The sequence below is a fragment of the Phaseolus vulgaris genome, chromosome 6 (assembly GCF_051622355.1).
Source record: "Phaseolus vulgaris cultivar YP4 chromosome 6, ASM5162235v1, whole genome shotgun sequence".
NCBI classification, from domain to species: Eukaryota; Viridiplantae; Streptophyta; class Magnoliopsida; order Fabales; family Fabaceae; genus Phaseolus; species Phaseolus vulgaris.
Window position 1 is genome coordinate 37,132,318 of NC_143503.1, and position 22,173 is coordinate 37,154,490.

Below are 22,173 nucleotides of genomic sequence, written 5' to 3' on the forward strand. Positions count from 1 at the left end.
TATGCGGGCCAACCCGCCCCACACTTGCCCTGTACGGGCTGCGGGTTATGCGGAGCGGGCCTAAGCGGGCCAGTGGGTTGAAATAAGCAATCTGCCCCGCACGACCCATCCCACTTTGGCATCCCTATGTCTCGAAAATGATTTTTTGTTTAGGGTTTTGTTTCTGTTAGAATTGTTGATCGACTTCGTCTTCCTTCCTCCTATGGGTCAGTCAGCTTACCGATGTAATATTGGATCAGATTGACTTATGAATAAGTTGCATATTACCAGAGTTATCAATATCAGAATGCCACTATAGTCCCAAAACTGTTTCGTAATATTTGAATATCTAAATGCCTATTCTCTTTTAACATCTCTTGCAGCTTCATATTAATCAGAAACACAATGCTTATCCCTCCTTAGTCCTTTCTATGATGAAAGCACTTGATTGAAGAGGGAATATTTTTCTTTTTGCTGGTTGGAGATCATGATTTTAAGGTAATATTTAATTAATTTTCGTTTTTCATTCAAATGAGCTAGTGATTTGGGGTGAAAGTGAAGATTTGGGAGAAATTTGTACCAACTAAAATTATATTGATCATGCTCCAGTTTTCCCTTGATTATGTGATTTGGCTGGTGTGGAAGTCAACCATGAAACTGGAACATGAAAAGAGGAATATGTACTAGTTGTTCTACTTTTCTCTTACTTGTTATAGGTAAAAACTTTTGTCTTGGCTTGTTATGATGGCAAGCTGTACCCTTTTGCATAGCTTTTCAAACTTTAAAGGAATATGGATCATTGCATCTGCCTCCACTTGTTTCAAGTCTATTGGCTTGAAAGGGCTCTGCTTCCAGCATTGGATTCCTAATAACTCCTACACAAATCTTTAGGTAAACACACAGTTATTTTAAGACTTATAATTTAGCACACGTTTATTAAATGGTGTGTGTTTAACATATATATTGAATATCACTACTTATATCATTACTCGTAGTATACTTATTGAAGAAATATTCAATTTAAAAATATTATATTTCTAAAGATTTTAACACGGTTATAACCTAATTTAAATATATATATATATATATATATATATTAACTTTTATTTTATAAACTTTTATTATAATTACAAAAATAAAAAATAAATCATTTTGAATAAAAAAAATATTTTTTTATTAAAACAAAATTGAAACTTGTATAAGTTTTTATTATTAATTTATATAATATATATATATATATATATATATTTATATTTTCGTATCTTACATTTTAAAAATTATACATATCTTCATATCTATAATCATATCGTATCACGTATCTCTGTTTATGTTTTGATCAAAATATTTTTTTGTTAAAACAAAATTGAAACTTGTATAAATTTTTATTATTAATTTATATAATATATATATTCATATTTTCGTATTTTATATTTTAAAAATTATACATATCTTTATATCTATAATTACGTATCTCTATTTTAAAAATCATGTTTTGTGCTGCATAGTTGCTATGTAATCTATGTAATGCCACTGTATATAGATGATTGTTGCACACTAAGAGCATAATTTAACCATTTTTTAAACAATATTCACATTTTAGTTAAAACCTATTATCTTATACTTATTAATGAGTTTTACAGCATAACTTGACATGCTATGTTAAGAAAGTTCTGATAACTATTTTTCAATCGTTGCATTATTTATATATAAAAGCATACTATTGAAATTAAAATTTGATTCAAGTCATTTCTGGTTGGTATATTGAAAAATCGAATAAATCTTTGTACATTCTCTTAGAGCAGCACAAAAATTGGCATGCTTAAAACAATGATACAATCATATATGCACGCTTGATCACAGGAAAAATATAGAAAAAGAAATAAAATAAATAATTAAACACAGGTTGATCCCAATTTTATACTCCTTCTAACTTTAAATTTATTTTGTATTATATATATTTATTTTTAAATTCATCACATAAAAAATTTATATAACTCCTAGAGTTATTAAAGTATCATTTTCCTTTCAGCTATGTCCCAAAATTTCTATGTGAAAAAATAATTTAACCTAGTATATAAATGGGTTGACATATTTAGTATTTCTAATTTATTTATTGTTTTTTTTATTAAAAAATATTTAATATAATGTTCGACTCACATTTTTATATGTTTTATTTGGATGTTATTAAAGGAGTATATTTTTTCTTCTTGCAACTAGAGTTTTATTTAAATTTTATATTTTTTTATTCTTACAACTAGGGGTTTATTTAAATTTTACATTTCTTTTCGTATCATCAGCGTATTTTAATTGTACATTTCAACGATGATGTCTTATAAGATTTGAATTATTAAAAATACTCTCTTATGAATAAGTAGAATGAGTAAATACATGTTGATTAAATTTCATTATTAAAAACTCAAATAATCTTCATTAAAATTCATTACTCTGTACTAAAATGAAATTTTTATTCATTCAAATTAAGACATTAAATCATTTTTAATTTAGGGAGAGGTGTGCTAACTTTGATTTTTTTATTTTACCATCACCTTGCTTTTGAAATCTACCGTCAATGATCTAATTTTAAAACAAACATTTAATTTTTTTTCACATTCTTTTTAATGAAATGTCATTCATGTTTAATTTTATCTAAAAATAATATATAAAACTTAAAAAAATTATAAAAATTAAGAATTGGAATTTAAAAATTGAAGGAATTTTTATAAGAAAAAGTTGAATGATTTAGTTATTATATATATATGAATAATATAAAAAAATATCATCATCACCCAACTTAAATTATCTTATGATCTAAAAATTATTTTTTTAGTAATTAGAAATACGCTTGTATAAAAATTGGAATATCCTAAGTATCTTTATTAATTTTATTATTTCTTTGTCGATAAAAAATAAAAATATTTTTTATTGAAACATGATCTCTATATAAAATAAATAAATAATTATAAATGCATGATTAAATTTATTATTTTATATTTACATATCAGTTTAATATAAACTTAAATATAAATAAACCAACGAATAACTAATATATATATATATATATATATATATATATATAAAAGAAATGAAAAAAATTATATTAATTTATTTTCTTTTTCCCTTTTACTAAAAACCTAAACATTAATGTTTTAAAAACTAAAGTAATTTTATTTAGTAAACACAATTATTGTTGGTATTATATATTTAATGTTTGTAGTGATGGTTGAATTAGTCATATTAAGTATTAATTAATACAGGTCGATAGAAGTCACTGGTTGAACCCCACATTAAAATAGAAAATTTGATTATGTAGATACTTTTTAGTAAATATTAATATTATTATGCAGGTCTAAGTTAACTTAATAAAAGAAAAAGAAAGAAAGGTAGGATAGTTATGTTTTTATTGTGACCAAAGTCGTCTTAACAAATACACATGCACCAACCCATTTTGATCCAAAATGGAAGTTACAATGCTGATTGAAGGTGTATATAAGACATAAAATGAAAAAAAGGTGGTAAAAGAAGGTGGTAATGAAGTAATCATGCAGCATTAATTGCAATTTTCATCCCTTGCTGGCAGTGACCAGGAAAAGAGCAGATGAAGTAGGTTGTTCCTTGCGCAAGTGTGACCTGATCATGCCCTGAATGAAATGACTTTGATGCTTTTGAAGGATTGCATGAATTGTATCCATTCACATCTACTACTCTCACATCGTGATGAGAAGGATCGTAGTTGAATACTGAACACAAACAACACGAGTCATCATTTCAGAGGTATTTCAACCCTTATTCATATATTTTAAAAATATCTCAACTCTTATATAAAAAAAATCAATCTGTCAAACACCTAATCTACAATTATACTTAAACTCTATTATAACTGTATCATCAAACTAATCCTGCAAGACACCATAAACGCAAGACACCATAAACGCAACAACAGAAAACAATATCTACCTTGAACATTCATTCATTTCTCAGAAATTGATTGATTCATATATAGAAAAGGAAGAGCAAAATAAGGAGGATATGACAAACCTAGTACATCGCCAGCCTTAAATTTCTTTCCATTTGGCCAATTGTTTGTGTTGAAGCTCCAGCCATTGTTATCACCAACCACAAAGCTTGTTGCATCAGCCATCTCAGAGAGAAGCACCAACACACAGCAGAACAGAATCATTGCACTGAAGCCTCTTCCCTGAGCCATGGTTTTGCAGAATACAACACCAATTCAGAATGTGAATGTCAGTGAAGACTCAAACCAGTGATGTGAGTGAAAACTGAAACCAGTGGTAGGATTTTATAGGTGAGGAGGAAACACTTTTCACTGAAAAAAAAATAAATCATTAAATAACAATCAATTTTTTTTATTAGCAATAACAAATATATAAATGTGAATGAGGAATGGATCACAATAAATACATAATTCAACGTCTAAGAGTACCCTTAAAACCAATTTAAATAATTAGTCACTATATTGACTATATTAGATATCATTTAGATACTATAAATTATTGTTATCTAAAATGTTTTTTTATTGTATATTAATAAATAATTTTTAAATTGATATCAGCTATCAAGATTTTAACTAGTGATATTTTAAATTCTAAATTAGTCTCTAAAATATTAATAATAGATATTAGTTTAGAATATAGATTACTTAGTAATTAAAATCTTGATAGCTAATGATTAGAAATATCAATTTAAAAATTATTTTATAATTTTTTTGTTGATAATAAAAATTACTTTAAATACTAATAAATTTTTAATTTATAAGATAATTTCTAATTTAGTCAAATACTAACTAATTATTTTGATCTCTAAAATTAAAATTTATTTAATATTTTATTTAATGTTTAAAGTTGAGGTCCACCTTTCTCTATATATCTCAAGTGATGCTTCCTTCTCATTTAATTAAAGTAAGTGGTCTTAATTAGTAAATGAGGTGATGCTTCCTTGTTATTTAATTGAAGTAAGTGCTGTTAATTAATAAATGATGTCTTACAATAAATAAATGAGAAACTGTCAGTTTTACAATAAATCAATTAATGTTTAGTTTTTGAAAGGAAATTCAAATTTGTTGAGGTCCATTTGTAACACTATATGTGTTTATATTAAAATGAGACTAATTCAGTAAAAAAATAATAAAATTATTGTTCTTTTTTATATGTAAATAATCTTAAACTGAACTGAAATCATATTTTTATTAAAACTTGTAATGTTTATTATTAAATGATAAGTTATAACTCTCCTAATTTATGATGATGACGGTCCAAAAGCGTTATTTGTTTGTAACTTAATCTGCATAAAAGTTATCAAATTTTTAATCATTAATTACTAATTACTAATTTAGAATATAAAATAGTTAATAGTTAAAATATTAGTAGCTAATCTTATACCAATTTAAAATACAACTTATACTATTTTAATTAATAAAAATTATTTTAAAAATTAATAGTTTTTTAATTTTTAAAATAGTATCTAGCTTAGTTAATATAGTAACTAATTGTTTGTCTGTCTTTAATTAATTTTTATTTAATAATTTTTTAGTAGTATAAATTATAATTGGGATATGATGAAAGAGATAAATTTTGATATATTTTTTCTGTCATCACTAAAAAAAAATCATGAAATTACAATTAATTTTAGAGACCAAAATATTTAGTTACTATTTGATTAAATTAGAAACAATTTTAGAGACTAAACGAATTATTAATATCTATGGTAGTTTTTTTTATCAACAATAAATAAATAAATTAAATTGAACATTAGGGACGTCTCAACTATTATACAAAACACATCTAATTTCTATTATTAATAAAAATTTATAAAATAATTTTTAAATTGGTATCTAACCATTAACTATCAAGATTTTTAGCTACTAATATTCTAGATCATAAATTATTCTCTAAAAGACTAATCGAGACCAATTTAAAATATAAAATATTATTAGTTAAAATCTTAATAGCTAATTTATATATCAATTTTTAAATTATTTCATAATTTTTTATTAACAATATAAATTATTTTAAATATTATTTATTTAGTGATTAATTATTTTTTATTTCTAATTTTAATTATTATTTAATGTATGCTCGTACTAAACCGTTTTGCTTGCGATTATGATCTCTTTTGACAGTATTATATAAGAATGCAATGCATTTGTGTGTTTCAGTGTTATTTTGCAGAATCGAGGTAGTCTTGTGTATTTTATTTTTTTAAATGAGATTCAAACACCCTTAAATGATTTTTTTAATTCTTTATTTTTAGATGATAAAAACATTAAAAATTATGAAATTAGTTAATTTGAAACATTTTTAGTAATTAAAACTAAAAATATATATAACATAAATTTCCTATCAATAAAACCTTTATTTTACAGATTTCGTAAATATAATTTTTAAAATTGAGAAAAATATTTGTCTAAGTCAATTTTCAATAACTTATATTAGTAATTTTCTCGTTAAAATAATATTTTTAGTGATAAAAATTCTTCCTAAAAGAAACTCTCTCATTCTGTGACGGAGAACGCAGACCACCATACAATTTTATCATTTTCTGTCATATTTGTAACAACAAATCAAATATAATAGATAGATAAACCACATCTTAAACTATAGAATTGTAAGTTGATAATAAATAGTTTTTTATGATGATTTATTAATGAGTTTCTTAACTTCAAGAAATGAAAAAAAAATTCATCTCATAAACATTATATGTGACATACCAAGTTTTTTCAACTTGAGAAAACAAATTGTATGTGAAAAGGTTGTTTAGAATAAAAATACGAATTCCTAAATAAAAGTAAACCAATTATAAACTAAAATTTATTTAAAATATAATTAAGTAGAGATAAAAAAATATAAAACTATGAATTTCTTAAAAAAAAAAATCAATAGAACTAGTGATATTACAAGAAAAACAAAAATTAATCTGACGGTCAAACCTATGATAAATGGACGTAAAGTAAAGATTGTGTGGATCAGTCCAATAACATATATCAAGAGAAAGTGAAAGAAAAAAATTAAAAAAGTATTTGTACTAATTAGTGGTAGTTTTAGATTTTTTAATAAATTCTTCTTTAAATAGAAGATCAAATAAAGATTGGTATTTGAAGAAGAAAATAATAATTTGCAATATCCTGATTTTAGAATAATTTTTTTTCTCTAAATGGAAGATCAAATAAAGATTAATATTGAGAATGTGTTTCACCTATATTTCTATATACATAAATTCTAAAAAAACAATAATTAATATTGATAATATTATTAATTATTAGTATTATTATTTTAATAAAATTAATATTAATAATTAAACTTTATCTACATATACAAATTTTTTATTTTATTTACGTATTCTTATCAAAATTAAAAGAAAAATAACTATCGTGATTGCTAAGTATAATAATTTATTTGATTTTCATAAGAAAAATAAAAATTGAATTACAATGTGAAATAAATAAAAAGTATAAAGCTAAATAATTTATATATAGAGAGAAACATAAAAGCTAAATAATTTATATATATATATATTTATCTAATTTTGTTTAGCAAGATCTATGTGACACTAGGAGATACATATAATCTCTAAAATGCAAGGCATGATGACACAAATTTATATATTATATAATTATGAATTATATATATTGACAATAAAGATTTATATTTATGTATATAAGTATGTTTCATATTTCTTTTTGGAGTATGAAGATGTTTCTCTTAGTTCAAAAGGATTTGTTCTTTATTTTTGTAATCATGATAAAAATTTATACAATAAGTTTAGTTTGAGTTTTTAGAAAATTAATGTATTTCTCCTTATTAGAACTGTGCTAGAATTTTCAAAAATCTAACACATAAACACTTTACTAATACATGTCCTACGAGTGTTAGTGTCCGATACGTGTCTCCGACACAAATACACCATTTAAGAGGCGTGTCTAAGCCTCATAGGGCAGGATACTTAATCATCCTAAAAGCCGTTTTCAAAACAAAACTGTAATATCATTCTTAAAATCAGTTATAAAAAATAATATTATATATATAATATATTCGTATTTATTAAAATAAATTATAAATTTATATTTTTAATATAAATATACAAATAATAATATTTTATTTTATTTTAAATATTAGTTTACATACAAAAAAATCATGTAATTTAACCATCAGTATTAATAAAATTAAATTTTAAATTTATCAATTTTATAAAAAAATAAATTGCATTGATGTGATATTTATGGAGTTTTACTTAAACTCCTACTATATTTTAAAAGAATTATCACATTTCAATTCAAAATTCAATTTAACTCATTTTTTTTTTCAAATAATAAATGTAGTACATACTCTCAAACTTTTTTCTTTTGTTTCAAATTTAATATTAACTTTTTTTTAAGTTTTAAATTTACGAAATTATAAAATGACAAAAAAACTAAAAGAAAAACAATAAAATGAAATATTGATAGAAGAATAAAATAGTAACAAATTTGTGTACATAAAAAAAATAGTTATAATGAAGAATGTCCTTTATAGTTATAATAATAATGAAATACTTAGTCAAATCATTCTTATTCTTTATCACAACCTGTTAACCACTTCCTCTTCATATCCTCCATCACAAGGATCCCTTATTCTTAATCATTTCAATCAAATCTCAAAACATAAGTGTTTCACTTGTTTGTTCTTTTCTCTCCCGATCCATTTTCTCACTCCTTCCTACTCATAGAATAACAACTAACACGTCTCCCTTTCAATTTTTTATTCAATGAACAAAATCCTATTATTATTTTTATAATAGTTTTGTTATAAGTTTAATTAAATTGATGTCTTTGTGTACTTTGTGGAGTTATTTGTATCAGCACAATAATAATAATATTGTCCAATACTTCTCATATTTTGAATTATGAATATGAAAATAGAAAACCAAAAAGTGTTTGATGGGATAAAAGTGAAAATGAACGAGAGAAAAAATTTAATTGTACAGTACTTCTCAACAAGTATCATTTTGCAATGTTTAGTTTTGAATTAAAAAAAAAAAATTTAAAAATTTTTGAATTTAGAAATTTTTGAATTTAAAATTTTTTGAATTTTTGAATTTAAAATTTTTGTTAATTTTAAAATCTTTTGAATTTTAGATTTTTTTGAATTTAAGTTTTTAAATTTAAAAAGTTTTGAATTTTAAAATAATTTTGTTATCATTTTGAGATATAAAATTAAGTTTAAATATAGAGAGGTAAGATTAAGTATATAATTTGACGTATATCTCCGCGCGATTTCTTATTTTCTCACTTCATTCAATCTTCTCATTGCCACGGTTCGGAGTTCCACAGGTTCCTTCTAATCCCTTCCTTTTTTATTCATTCTCACTTTCTTTCACATTCTCATTCTAATTCATCATCCTTAGGTTTTCCGCCGGAGGGCTACGGAAAGGAACCATATCCACAGCAAGGCTATCCTCCACCGCCCTACCCCGTCGGCTATCCTCCGCCTCCACCTCACCATCAACAAAATTTCCAGGGTTCTGGTCGTTTGGAAAGCTGGTGTGTCTCTCTATCTTGCATTGTTCTTGTATGGTCATGTTACTTTTTTTAGAATTTATGAATTATACAGTTTGGCTACTCTATGTGGCTGCTATCTATTGAATGTCTACTTCTTAGACGAAATTTGTTTTTGCACAAACTGAACATAAAACATTAATTCAATAATCAAATTTGTAATTTTTTTCTTTTCTTTGATTTAAGTTACCCGTTCTTTACTATCTTTGAAGAAAGGGTAAACTAAAGAAAAGAAACAAACACAAATTTAATTGAATTGAAAGAAATAAATATTTATTAAATAAATAAATAAATAAAAAATTGAATTTTTTATTTATTTAGATGCATTAAGTAAATGGTCTCATAATATTATTTTCATCAAACATGCGTAGTAAAATGTTATTAAAATTTTCAAAATGTAAAATATGAGGCTACATGAATAAAATACGAGGTGTAGAAAAAAATTATACATTTTAAAGTTATGCGGGCCAACTCGCCCCACACTTATCCCGTACGGGCTGCGGGTTATGCGGGGCGAGCCTAAGCGGGCCAGTGGGTTGAAATAAGCAATCTGCCCCGCACGACCCATCCCACTTTGACATCCCTATGTCTTGAGAATGATTTTAGGTTTAGGGTTTTGTTTCTGTTAGAATTGTTGATCGACTTCGTCTTCCTTCCTCCTATGGGTCAGTCAGCTTACACTGTGATATCTGCAAAAGGCACTTCGACTTTCAAGTCAGCATAGCAAAGGGTGTTCGACACTCGGTTGTCAAAGCACCGTAAATAATGACGTACCTGGTTTCTTGAAAGATGTGCTATTTATATTGCTACCATGGATTTTACCTTATTAAATCAGATTAGGGAGTTAGATTGTGATTAGGGTTGCATTATCTAACTCCTAACGTTGAGTTAACCTTGATGATCTTACTTTAGCGTAAATGGATTCATAAGGTCGGTCGATCTTACAAATTTGGGTTGTAAAGACTCAATCGGTCTACGATGGAGTCCGAGACATGCTAGCGATCGTGCAAACTGTAAAAAGTACTGTTTGAGTTGTTATGTTTTTTATATAGGAATAAAACATTTTTATTTCATAATTTTTTTTTAATTCTTAGATATCACTTTTATTATTACTTGTTATTATAGATATCAAGTGATTGTCGTTATTATTTTGCCCAGTGACTTTGGTGTATGAAGAGTCACTACATGGTGACATGTGTAAAAAATTACTTTGCTTATTAAAAAATATGCATTTGATTTTGAAAAATGAAAATCGAATTAAATCCCAGTTGTTCTTCGTAAATTTGTTATTATTCATAAAAACGATATTTTATCTAGTTCAATGGAAATATTGCGGAAAATTCTCCAGTATAAATTTCAACTAATATTAATACATTAAAAGAAAAACACTACTGATGATAACATCATAGAGGTAAAACAAATTTAACTTCTCAATAATAATTTAATTATGCTGAAGGATAAGAGAAAATTTGTGCATCTGAAATATTAAAATAATAAACATTTTTCTTCGTTTTATCATCAAACAGCAATGTCAAATGAAAAAAATATGCTCACATCTGTATTTTTTTTTTTATCCTTGTATTTGTTTATTAGCTTCCATCAATTTTATTATTTTCTATCATTGTTTTAGAATTTTTTTTATGATATAACATACTATTTTGAAGACCTCATTCAGAGCTAAGAACATTATCTTCTTGTTTGTTACTTTTGATACTGTATTTCTGTTATTAAAATCGTTTTTTAATAAAATAAATGTGAAATGTTCTTCAAGTGTCACATGAAGTCTAAAGTGAAGGAAGAACTCTCCAACAAAAGTTCTTCCAAGAGTGTGTATATATATATATATATATATATATATATATATGAGTATACTGTGATTTAGCTGATAAAAATAGTAGAGAAAGTAAGAAGAAAGAGTAAGTAGTAAATGTTTGTGATTGATATATGGTGAATGAAATAATCCTTATATTGCATATATAGTATGATCTCGAGTGAAGAAGTTTGAAATGTGATATCAGAGAGCAGTAACTGATAACTTCAAGCCACCCTGACATTGACCAGGAAGAGAAGAAATGAAGAAGGAAGGTCCTTTGGGTAACTGGATGTAATCATGGCCTGTCTGATAAGTTTTTGATCCTGCTGAAGCACTGCATGAATTGTATCCTCCTTCATCCACCACCACCACGTTGTGTTGCGTAGCATTGTAGTAGAACACTGCATGCATGCAAATACAACAAACCAATAACTCTCATAAATTATGCAGATAATAAACTTTTTAGTTTCTGATTTGATACTTACACAATGTATCACCAGCCTTATAAACCTTTCCATTCCAAGCAGTCATGTCTCCAGACCAACCAGTTCTACCACCTACCACATAGGTGCTTGCATGAGCCATCTCTGAGTACAACACCAACATGCACAACAACACAACTGTTACACTCATGCTTCTTCCTTCACCCATTTTTTCCTCACCAATTCAGAGATATGATTCAAATATGATTATGATTCAAATACAAACCTAATGAAAAGCTTTTATAGCTGAGGAATTCATGGTCTTGCTCTTTGTTATAATACTTCTTAAACTCTTTTTTTTAAATTTTAATCTCTCTAATCTAACCTATCTATTTGTTTATTTTAACCCTAATAGAGTTTAATTTTTACGGTTCAAAAAGGTATGATATAAAAGATATAACGTGTATTAACTGCTAATTTATTTTATAATTAATATTCAGGTTTCAGTTTAAGTACAAAATAGTCATTTGCTCACTAATTGCATATCTCTACAGTCAACCAGTTTGTATTAATTAATTCAATTGAAAATTAACTAATAGTTTTAAATTAAAATAAAAAAAGATAAAATTTAGATAATATTCTTTAAATTTTTTTTTCATGTTATTGTATTGTTGAATGAGAATACTTTATGCATCGATATGTATTTACTATTTGTTTATCAAAACTCTTAAAATACTTATTTTAAAATAATATGTTTTGGATCATGTATTATATATACGTGGTATTATTTTTGCTTTTATTTGTGAATATATTTGTGTGTCCTGTATTAGTTTTATAAGTTTGTCTTGGTTTATTCATTATATAATCATTTTATATCTTTGGTAAAAAATAATTTTTACAAAAGCTTTTAAAAAAGTGTTTAAGAATGCAATTATAGATTAGGTAAAAATATAAATTAATTATTTTGTTATAATGGATGATTATGAGTGGAACAACTAATAGATTTAGGCTATGTTGTAATGAATGATTATGAGTGGAAATTAATTATCTTAAATAATAATTGATTATTCAAAACTTAATAAAAACATAAAATTAGAAATTAATTAATTAAAATTTAAAATAATTACAAATTTAATTAAGAATAAAATAATAAATCACTAATTAAAATAATACATTACTTTATTTCTAATTTTTTTTATAAAAAATACTCTTTTTGAGATAAATAAATAAATAAATATATTACACGTGGTTCATATTTCCATGGATGATCATATTAATTATGATTTTTTTTTATCAATATTCCCTTATTGAAAATCAAACTCAGATTTCAGATATGAAATCTAAAACGAGTATCTCAGATAATCTTGTGAATATCTTATAATTATTATTACTGGTGGAAAGATGTGTATGTATATCAAATTTTTTTTCATGATAACTAATGTTAAATAATTAATTCTTATAAAATATTATTATTGAATTTGCTCTTCTGACTACAAGAATTCATTTTTCCTATGGTAGTTGACCTTTATATTCATAGAATATAATTATAAAATAAATAAATAAACTTTTTAATTTTATAATATGTAATTTTTTACTGTAGTTAGTTAACTGATTTTTAAACAATTACAAAAGTTAAAAGATAAATAATAAATAAAATATATTGATGAAATTAAAATCGGTAATAAATTGTGTACACTAGTTATGAACTAATTATGAAGAAGGATCTCCTTTATTAACAGTTATACTCTTATTATAATAATAATTATTATCATTATTATTATTATTATTATTATTATTATTATTATTATTAGGTAGAATAAGAATAACAACATTTTTAATAATTTTAATATACAACTTCAACACAAATTTTTACTAACTTCTTAATGTTCTTGAATAAAATTTGAAATTATATCTTATTAGCCTGTGGAAATTCATTACCTGAATTATTGAATTGGAGTTTGGCTTTCATAACAGAACACCAAAAACACGTAAAGTATAGGCAGTTTCTTCCTGCACCCTACGTTTTTCTTCTTGTACCCCCACAATATTTAATATTATGCAAAGAAAAAAATAAACCTATTATTTTTTAAAAACGCCAAAATGCATATAAGACCCACACTACTCTTTTTTCTTCCTTTACCCAGAGACTGCACACAGATTTCATTTCTCTCTGAATAACGACGACGCTGCTCCATCTCTTAGCACAGAAAGGTGTTTCTTTTGATGATGGTTGATAATATCTTGGATTATCGTTTCCGTAGTTTATATCTAATATTTCAAATAATGTAGTTCGATAATTTTACAGAATTAGGAATTCACATTGATTTTTCACATTCCGGATTCATAACATAAATTAGGCTTCCAGATTCAGTAATTCGAAAATAGGCAATTTATTAACATTTTGCTTCCGGAACACATCCTCATCCAAAAACAACATGATTCACTTCGAGATTGATAAATTCGTAGCACACTCCAACACCGTGCCCTTTTTCAAATAAAAAGTCAAGACCAATATCGGGACTTTTAAAATTGTGGGGGTGCAGGAAGAAGAAACCTAAAGTATAAACTTTAACCAATTTGAAATCGTCCTGCAAGACATTTCTGTTAATCCTTTTGATTTACTAATTAAACAAAAAAACAATTTTTTTTCTGAGATATAAAATGTGTTTACCTTTCTATTATATACCGCATATAAAATATAAGGTAGAGGGATTAATATAATTAAGAAAATGTAATAATACTACTCTTTAAAAAACTTTCAGTAACAATTTTTACATTTCATGTTGAAATACACTTAAATTTATTGTTTAAGAGGGAAATTAGTGTTTAGTTACATTGGGTTTTAAAAGGTCATCATAACATTAAATATTATCTTTTCAATTACACTCTTATCTTTATACTACTTATCATGAAAGTTGAACCATTATCTTTTCCATTGCACTCTTATCTTTGTCTTATTACTTACTATCAGTGAAGAGAAATGACTTACTTGTGCATTTAATAAAACTATTATCTACCCATATGTATGTTTTCCATCCTAAACTCCAACATATTCAACGCTGACAAATCCCAAGATGAAACTGGTGACAAAATACCATGAATAAAATGAAACTGGTGAATCTTGGAACATTTCAATCGCATTCAATATCTCAATTCAAACCCAGCTCTTCCTTGAGGTGCTTAATTGCCTCTGATACGCCATCCTGGAGGAAGAAGAATGATCATGTGATGTATACATGCATGACAAAATGTATAGTTTTTAGAACCATTAAGCTTACGGTTTTCAGATCAAATCTAAAACAAACTTCATAAGAGGTCCTAACAAATCTAAGACTTGTTTAATTACTAGAAAAAGTTTAAAGTCTTATAACACATGGCAATTTATTCCTCAATGACAATATAAAAAACTTTTACAGTGGCAATACCTTCTAATCAAATTCAATAACGAAGCATCTCATTATTCATATGGAAATCTAGTTCTAAATAGTGTTCCAGACAAAAAAAAAAACATACAAATTTAAGAATAGTTGTTACCTCAAGCAATATCCGTTGGGCAACTTCTGCAGCCCGTGCTTTGACTGTTGATGATAATGCATGATGGATTGCCAGCGATAGTAGACGCGCAGCTTCCTGGATACTTGTGTCATCATTTTTATCAGGAAGCAAATGATTTCTGCAGAGTGGTTCAGGTGAAACGCCAAGCCAATGCATTCTCTCCGCCCAATAAAACTGATCTAGCATGAAAGGGCATACTACCTGCAAGTTGGTTCCACCATATCAACCACATCTGACCATAAATTACCATTATACATCAGCTTCAAGAGACTTTTGCTGAGTTGGGAAGTAGTTTAATCTAGCATGGTCTTAATAATGCCTTTTATGGTTTTTATAATGCTGAATTAAAAAAAAAAAAATTAAAAATTTAATTTTTTTTGAATTTAAAATATTTTTAAATTTAAAAACCTTTGAATTTAATTTTTTTAAAATTTAAAAACTTTTGAATTTAAAAATAGTCATCTTATGATTTTGAGATATAAAATTAAGTTTAAACGTATATCTCCGCGCGCCGAATAAATTGATTTGTTATCTTGTGACTTCTTCATTCAATCTTTTCATTGGCAATGAGTTATTACAATCAGCAGCAGCAGCAACCACGAGTTCCACAGGTTCCTTCTAATCCCTTCCTTTCATTCATTCTCACTTTCTTTCACATTCTCATTCTAATTCACATCCTTAGCTTTTCCGCCGGAGGGATACGGAAAGGAATCATATCCACCGCAAGGCTATCCTCCACCGCCCTACCCCGTCGGCTATCCTCCGCCTCCGCCTCACCATCAACAAAATTTACAGGTTCTGGTTGTTTGGAAAGATGGTGTGTCTCTCTATCTTGCATTGTTCTTGTACGCTGATATTACTTTTTTTGAAATTTATGAATTATACCGTTTGGCTACTCTCTGTGGCTGCTACCTATTGGATGCCTACTTCTTAGACGAAATTTGTTTTGCACAAACTGAACAGAGAGCATTAATTCAATAATCAAATTTGTGATTTCTTTCTTTTCTTTACTTTAACTTACCCGTTCTTTACTATCTTTGAAGAAAGGGTAAAGTAAAGAAAAGAATGAAACACAAATTTAATTGAATTGAATGTTCAAGACTTGAGTTTCTGCAAAAACAAACATCATCTCAAATGCAGACATACAATTGATAGCAGCAACAGAGTGCAGCCAAACTGTACTATTCATAAATTTCAAATAATCAACGTCACCATACAATAACATTTTTTATTTTTATAATTATTGTTATATATATATATATTTGTATTTATTAAAATTAACTATGAAAATATAATATGGTTGTTTGTTGTAAAGGCATTTGAGAGAAAATAAGAAATTAATTTATTGGTGTGAAGAGATATACCCTAATTCTTCTTTTTCTTTCTCATTCATTCATTCAATCATCTCATTCCCAAATGAGTTATTACAATCAGCACCAGCAACCACCGGTCGGAGTTCTTCCTTCTAATTCCTTCCTTTTATTCATTCTCACTTTCTTTCATATTCTTATTTTAATTCCCAAAATCTTTTCAAATTCGAATAGGGGAGGAACAAGGTGCATACGAAGTAAGTGCTTGAATTGGGAAACAAGTCATCTTCAAGAAAAAAATGGGGGACAGAAGAAGAAAGAGAAAACCTTAACATTCTTCTTGCAACATTATTAAAGAACAGTGTCATCTTCAAAAAATGGGGCTGAGAGTGAAAGAAGAAACTAGGATTTGGAAGAGAAGAGGAAAATTGGGTTTTGGAAGATGTATTGTACAAAAAATTAGGTAGAATTTTTAAAAGCTAAATCGGTATTCAACTTCACACAATTGCTTTTTTAATTAATTTATTGATCTATGTTCTTATAATTTAAATGGATATATTAAAAAAGTTGACTTTTTATCTGTGTACAGTACAAGGCAGAAAGACAAAAACACAATTGAAATCAATTGGATGATGATTGAATTTTCAGTTCAACATTCAACAATAATAAAATTATAGAGTAAGTTATCTTTTTCTTGTAAAAAGATATGTTTTTTTTGGTTAAATATATTTAACAAGTGAACATTATTTGAATGATTTTATTTAAATTATGTAATATGCTATACATCATTAACTAATAATATTAAAATATTATCAATATATAAGATAAATAATAAAAAAAAAGTACTCATACTAATATATAGGTGATTTTTTATTTATTTAATTCAATAAATTCATATTAAAAAAGAAAACATACTAGCCGTGCATGTGGAGCGGTGCTTGTATATATAAACTAACGTGGTCATGCATTTTATTAAACAATAACAATAATAATAAATATTCATTTTTTATGTTCTTTTCATGTTTAGTTTTTTAACAGATGCATAGACTATATTAATAATTATTTGTTGTGAAAAAACAACTCGAAAACTTTCAAATTTAGGGTTTAGGGTATGCAATTTTACCTTTTCAGCAGCATTAAATTGCCTTGTTGATATTATTTGAAAAAAAAGTTTTTAAATTAGGTGATATTCTTCTCAAAAGTTAATTCTTATTGGATTTAGAATTTAATTTCCAAATACAATTTATAAATTACTTTAAAAATAAATACAAATTTACAATATTTAAAAAAATCAAAGTTTCAAATATATTAAATTATATATTTAAATTATTATTTTTAATCTAGACATTTTTTAAAGTAAACAAATAGAAATTTTGACTAAAAAATAAGATTATTTCTTCATCCATCTCATATAAAACAGGAAAATACATTTTTATTTATGTCACTCTATAAATTTATAAAATATGGAAACAATTTTAAAAAAATTATATATTTCATATTACATCACCCATAAATTAATCTTAAATTTAAAAATAGTTTACAGATTATATAATCTGAAATATATTTTAAAAAAAATAATATTTTGGATTCTAAATTACGTAATCCATAAGCTACTCTCAAATTCAGAATAGACTTTCAGATTATATAATAAAAAAACTAATAACGCATATGGAAAAAAACTTTCAGATTACATAATCGATAAACTAATCTTATATTAGAATATATTTTTAAATTATATAATCCAGAAAATAATCACGTATATAAAAAAAAATCGAATTACATAATCCAGGAAGCTAATTACAAATTTGAAAAAAAAACTTTCGAATTACGTATCTGGAATATTATAGAATGATATTTTTGAAATACAAATTTATGGAGTTCAGAGAAGAGAATATGGAGGAGGTGCATAAAGAAGCAGTAAAAAAATAAATAGAACAAAAGACAATGGGCTTAAAAAGAAAGCCCATTCACAATGCGCAAAGCCCAACCCGAAACGAGGAGGTAAATACCGAGTCTATTATATGATACTTCATCACAAAACCAAAACCCTACAACGAGAAGTTGCAACAGCGAGGGTTAAGCGAAGAGAACACAAGAACTTCAAAATGCCAAAATCGAAGAGAAATAGACAAGGTATGCGCGTTTCGTTACTCTCATTCTTCATTTTCTATTTATAACTTTGATGTTTTCATGCGTTTGCGTTGATCGAAATTGGAAGCGAAGACGATGGTTTTGTTGATTTTTCTGAAAAAACGCAGTTACGCTATCGAAGACGAAGAAGAAGGGAAGGGGTCATAAAGAGACCATAGTGAACGGAATAAAGGAGGCGGTAGAAAAGTATGCGTGTGTATACGTGTTTTCGTTCGAGAACATGCGGAATCAGAAATTGAAGGAGTTCAGGGAACAACTGAAATCGAGTAGCAGATTCTTTCTCGGCTCTAACAAAGTAATGCAAGTTGCTTTAGGTCGTTCCGCCGCCGATGAGATCAGTTCCGGCATTCATAAGGTTTCAAAGGTTGTATTCTCACTCCTTTCTGTCAAGTATCAATTTATTTTTATTTTTATTCATTAAATTATATACGTTTTGTTCTTATAGCTATTGCGAGGAGATGCTGGCATGTTTCTTACGAATTTGTCTAAGGAAGAAGTTGAAAGGTTAGTTGGCAACACTGAAAATAAAATGCTATGTATTATCTTTTTATGTTATCAATGTATGTATCTGTTTTCTTTTCCTTCTCCGTTAAGCAATTTAATGTATTAAGACTAAACGTGTAGGTATGTGTAGTAATGAGCAAATTTATGAGTGGTGTGTGTAGGCCATGTCTTTTCGTTTCGTGATTTTCCAACTTTGCGTCATTCTAGGTGTCCCGTTTTCTTTGTCACTCAGATTTGAGTTTTGTTGTTTCATTTGCAGGCTCTTTAAAGAATTTAAAGAGTATGACTTTGCAAGAACGGGAAGCCTTGCCACGGAAAAGGTGTTTAGTTTAAGTCTATTTCATGCAAAGGCTGTGTGGTAGAAATTATGGAGTGATTTCGGTCATGAACCAGAATTCTCCTCATAGACCATTTGTCTTTCGTAACCGTTAGATACTCCTTTCAATTCTAATTTACGAATTCACACTTTCACTGTATGAGTGTTGTAGGTGGATCTCAAAGAGGGTCCCTTGGAGCAGTTTACTCATGAGATGGAACCTTTTCTACGGAAGCAAGGCATGCCTGTTAGGTTAAATAAAGGTACTTTATTGCAATGTTTTGTAACTTCGGTATAAATGCACCTGGGCAGTGGACATGCTTAATTGGTTTTTCCATTATTTACAGGAGTTGTGGAGCTTGTTTCCGATTTTGTTGTTTGTGAGGAAGGAAAGCCCTTGTCACCTGAAGCTTCTCGTATACTGGTTAGTGATATTTTACTGTTTCTTGAATCATTCATGCCACGTATTGTAACATTTTTATGATAGTTGGAAGGCCTTTTTGATGGCAACAACTTTTTCCCCCTTGTGTCTTCATTCCTCAATTTTTTGTGGGGAGTAACACTGCCATCTTTGTTGAGAAAATATTGTGTGTATGAAATTGATGCTTGCGATTATTTTGCCAATTTAAATTCCCCACACACTTTCCCGATTTTTGCCCCTAGTAGTCAATTACTTGGGTTAGTGATAGGCATTCATGTCGTCCTCAATTATATTATTCCTGTCATTTAACAAGTACTCTGCGTGTTGGTAACTGTAATGATGGTATGCAATTGTTAGTGCTCTGTAAGATTGCGAAACTGACATAGCAATTACTCTTAATTGCAGCGTTTAATGGGAATCAAGATGGCTACATTTCGACTTAACCTAATTTGCAGGTGGAGTCCCGATGAGTTTGAACTATACATCGATGGACCTGATGAATCAGATGTTGAATGCTCATAGTACCTCTCTTCATGAAGCAATCCCTCTAAAAAAAGTTTGAACATTACGAGATATGACGCAAATGTGATTTTGCAGCTACAGTGTTGTAGCGATTATTGGTTAATGTATTTTAAGATGAGTTGATTTTTGGGAATGTTAGAAATTCTGTGAACTAGGCTGAGTGGTTAACTGGGAAGTGGTGTTTAGCTGTTTTTTGTAACTTGATGAAAAAAATCAAAAAGTACTTTGATGCAGTTTTGATAGATTCAGATGTTTGTCTGCTGATATATAATTTATATCAATTTTGAATTAGATTACTAGTATATCCCTTGGAGGGAGATCACTCCCGAAATTTCATATTCAAGTCAATCGGGAAAATTATCCTGTTACTAGTTTTGCCAAGTTTTGTCCAAACTTGGAGAGAATACAATGATGCTTTTTTAAATGTCATCATTCCTCTAATTCATGTGCCTTAAATGAGATTTAAACTCCTGATCTTATTCTAGACTGATCTTTGAATCAAACTTTATTACTGAACTTTATCTCTGGAACCAAGAGTTCATTAGCAGGTTAGAGAAAATCAAATTTAGACACATGTACAGTGTCTGTGTCATAAGACTCGTTATAGTTGCCAAACACGGTCTTGTCTCATAGCAAGAGCAGTTTTAAAGAGACTGGACAACCTTCGTGGCACTCAAATTGGCCACAGTTTAGGTTAACTGAACAAGTTGAATGCGATGTTCATTCCAGCACGAACTATCATTGGTAGTTTTTGTTTCTGTTAAATGGAAGAAAACAGCATAAATTAACGCCTATGGAATCGGGACGCGATAGGATAGGAAGATGCAACAAGTTTTTTTTAAAATTTAGGGTGGGATAGCTCATGGATAAATTTACTATTCAATATGCTATCAATCTCACCTTTAAATTTTTTTTATAAAGTTAAGATAGATTTACTATTCAATTATGCTATCAAAATTATTTAAAACATATTATAGCAAGAGTTTTTAAACTTATCCGCAGAATTTCACATATGGCAAATGCTCCTTGCACCCAATCATTTTTAACCTGCACCCAACATATTTTTTTAATTTCCAAAAATGCCCTTAATTCTGAAAATAAAAATCCGGAATTGAAAATAATATATTCCGGAAAAATAAATCCAGAATTAATTATTGAGTTTCGGAAATAAAAATCCGGAAACCAAAATTAAAATTCTATTTCGGAAAAAAAATCCAGAATTAAAAAATAATACATTCCAAAAAAAAAATCTGGAAAAGAAATAATTGTGTTTCGGAAATAAAAATCCGAAAACAAAAATAAAAAATCAATTCCAAATAAAAAAATCCGTAATACAAAATTTCGTTCTGGAAAAAAATATCCAGAACACATATTTTGGAAATTTTTTTTAAGGACAGTTTCGTCTTTTCCGCTAAGATCGGGTGCAGTGATATGGTAAGCAATTGCCTTCACATATTTAAGGGTTTTTTATACTTCTATCTTTTTCATGTTCATGTACTTCATGATGCAGAGTAATTTAGACTGACATATGCTCTAAGGAGTGCGGTTTATTATTAATTTTACTTTTCGTGTTCAAATTTGATTGGTATAAATATGCCTTTAAAACTACTCACGGTAACAATTTTGACATGTT

At 27.1% G+C, this 22,173-nt stretch overlaps 3 protein-coding genes and 1 long non-coding RNA gene across 4 annotated transcripts; 1 reads left to right on the forward strand and 3 right to left on the reverse strand.

The window, feature by feature from the left end:
* Nucleotides 1-3,354: 3,354 nt before the first annotated feature.
* LOC137833598 (basic blue protein) lies at nucleotides 3,355-4,227 on the reverse strand. Its single transcript, XM_068641939.2, has 2 exons — nucleotides 4,015-4,227; nucleotides 3,355-3,716 (listed from the first exon to the last, which is right to left on the reverse strand). Exons 1-2 carry the CDS (start codon nucleotides 4,181-4,183, stop codon nucleotides 3,517-3,519), a joined length of 369 nt encoding a protein of 122 aa, XP_068498040.1. The 5' UTR covers nucleotides 4,184-4,227; the 3' UTR covers nucleotides 3,355-3,516.
* Nucleotides 4,228-11,540: 7,313 nt separating this feature from the next.
* On the reverse strand, nucleotides 11,541-11,990 carry LOC137833591 (basic blue protein). The gene is made up of 2 exons (XM_068641931.1): nucleotides 11,825-11,990; nucleotides 11,541-11,740 (listed from the first exon to the last, which is right to left on the reverse strand). Exons 1-2 carry the CDS (start codon nucleotides 11,988-11,990, stop codon nucleotides 11,541-11,543), a joined length of 366 nt encoding a protein of 121 aa, XP_068498032.1.
* A 2,742-nt stretch (nucleotides 11,991-14,732) lies between these two features.
* Nucleotides 14,733-15,517, reverse strand: LOC137833599 (uncharacterized). The gene is made up of 2 exons (XR_011084700.2): nucleotides 15,296-15,517; nucleotides 14,733-14,964 (listed from the first exon to the last, which is right to left on the reverse strand). It is a non-coding gene; the product is annotated as an uncharacterized LOC137833599 (long non-coding RNA).
* Nucleotides 15,518-18,693: 3,176 nt separating this feature from the next.
* Nucleotides 18,694-20,831, forward strand: LOC137832850 (Ribosomal protein L10 family protein). The gene is made up of 7 exons (XM_068641210.2): nucleotides 18,694-18,759; nucleotides 18,885-19,141; nucleotides 19,223-19,281; nucleotides 19,541-19,601; nucleotides 19,770-19,860; nucleotides 19,945-20,021; nucleotides 20,424-20,831. Exons 1-7 carry the CDS (start codon nucleotides 18,732-18,734, stop codon nucleotides 20,538-20,540), a joined length of 690 nt encoding a protein of 229 aa, XP_068497311.2. The 5' UTR covers nucleotides 18,694-18,731; the 3' UTR covers nucleotides 20,541-20,831.
* The last annotated feature ends 1,342 nt before the right edge of the window (nucleotides 20,832-22,173 follow it).

Bases quoted from the DNA above. Each gene is read 5' to 3' on its own strand.
- LOC137833598 (XM_068641939.2), bottom strand. From the start codon at position 4,183: ATGGCTCAGGGAAGAGGCTTCAGTGCAATGATTCTGTTCTGCTGTGTG. The intron at 3,717-4,014 runs GTTTGTCATATC...GTTTGTGTTCAG, and splicing joins TAAGGCTGGCGATGTACTAG to TATTCAACTACGATCCTTCT.
- LOC137833591 (XM_068641931.1), bottom strand. From the start codon at position 11,990: ATGGGTGAAGGAAGAAGCATGAGTGTAACAGTTGTGTTGTTGTGCATG. The intron at 11,741-11,824 runs GTAAGTATCAAA...GCATGCATGCAG, and splicing joins TAAGGCTGGTGATACATTGT to TGTTCTACTACAATGCTACG.
- LOC137832850 (XM_068641210.2), top strand. From the start codon at position 18,732: ATGCCAAAATCGAAGAGAAATAGACAAG. The intron at 19,142-19,222 runs GTTGTATTCTCA...TTGTTCTTATAG, and splicing joins GCATTCATAAGGTTTCAAAG to CTATTGCGAGGAGATGCTGG. The intron at 19,602-19,769 runs GTGTTTAGTTTA...TGAGTGTTGTAG, and splicing joins GAAGCCTTGCCACGGAAAAG to GTGGATCTCAAAGAGGGTCC.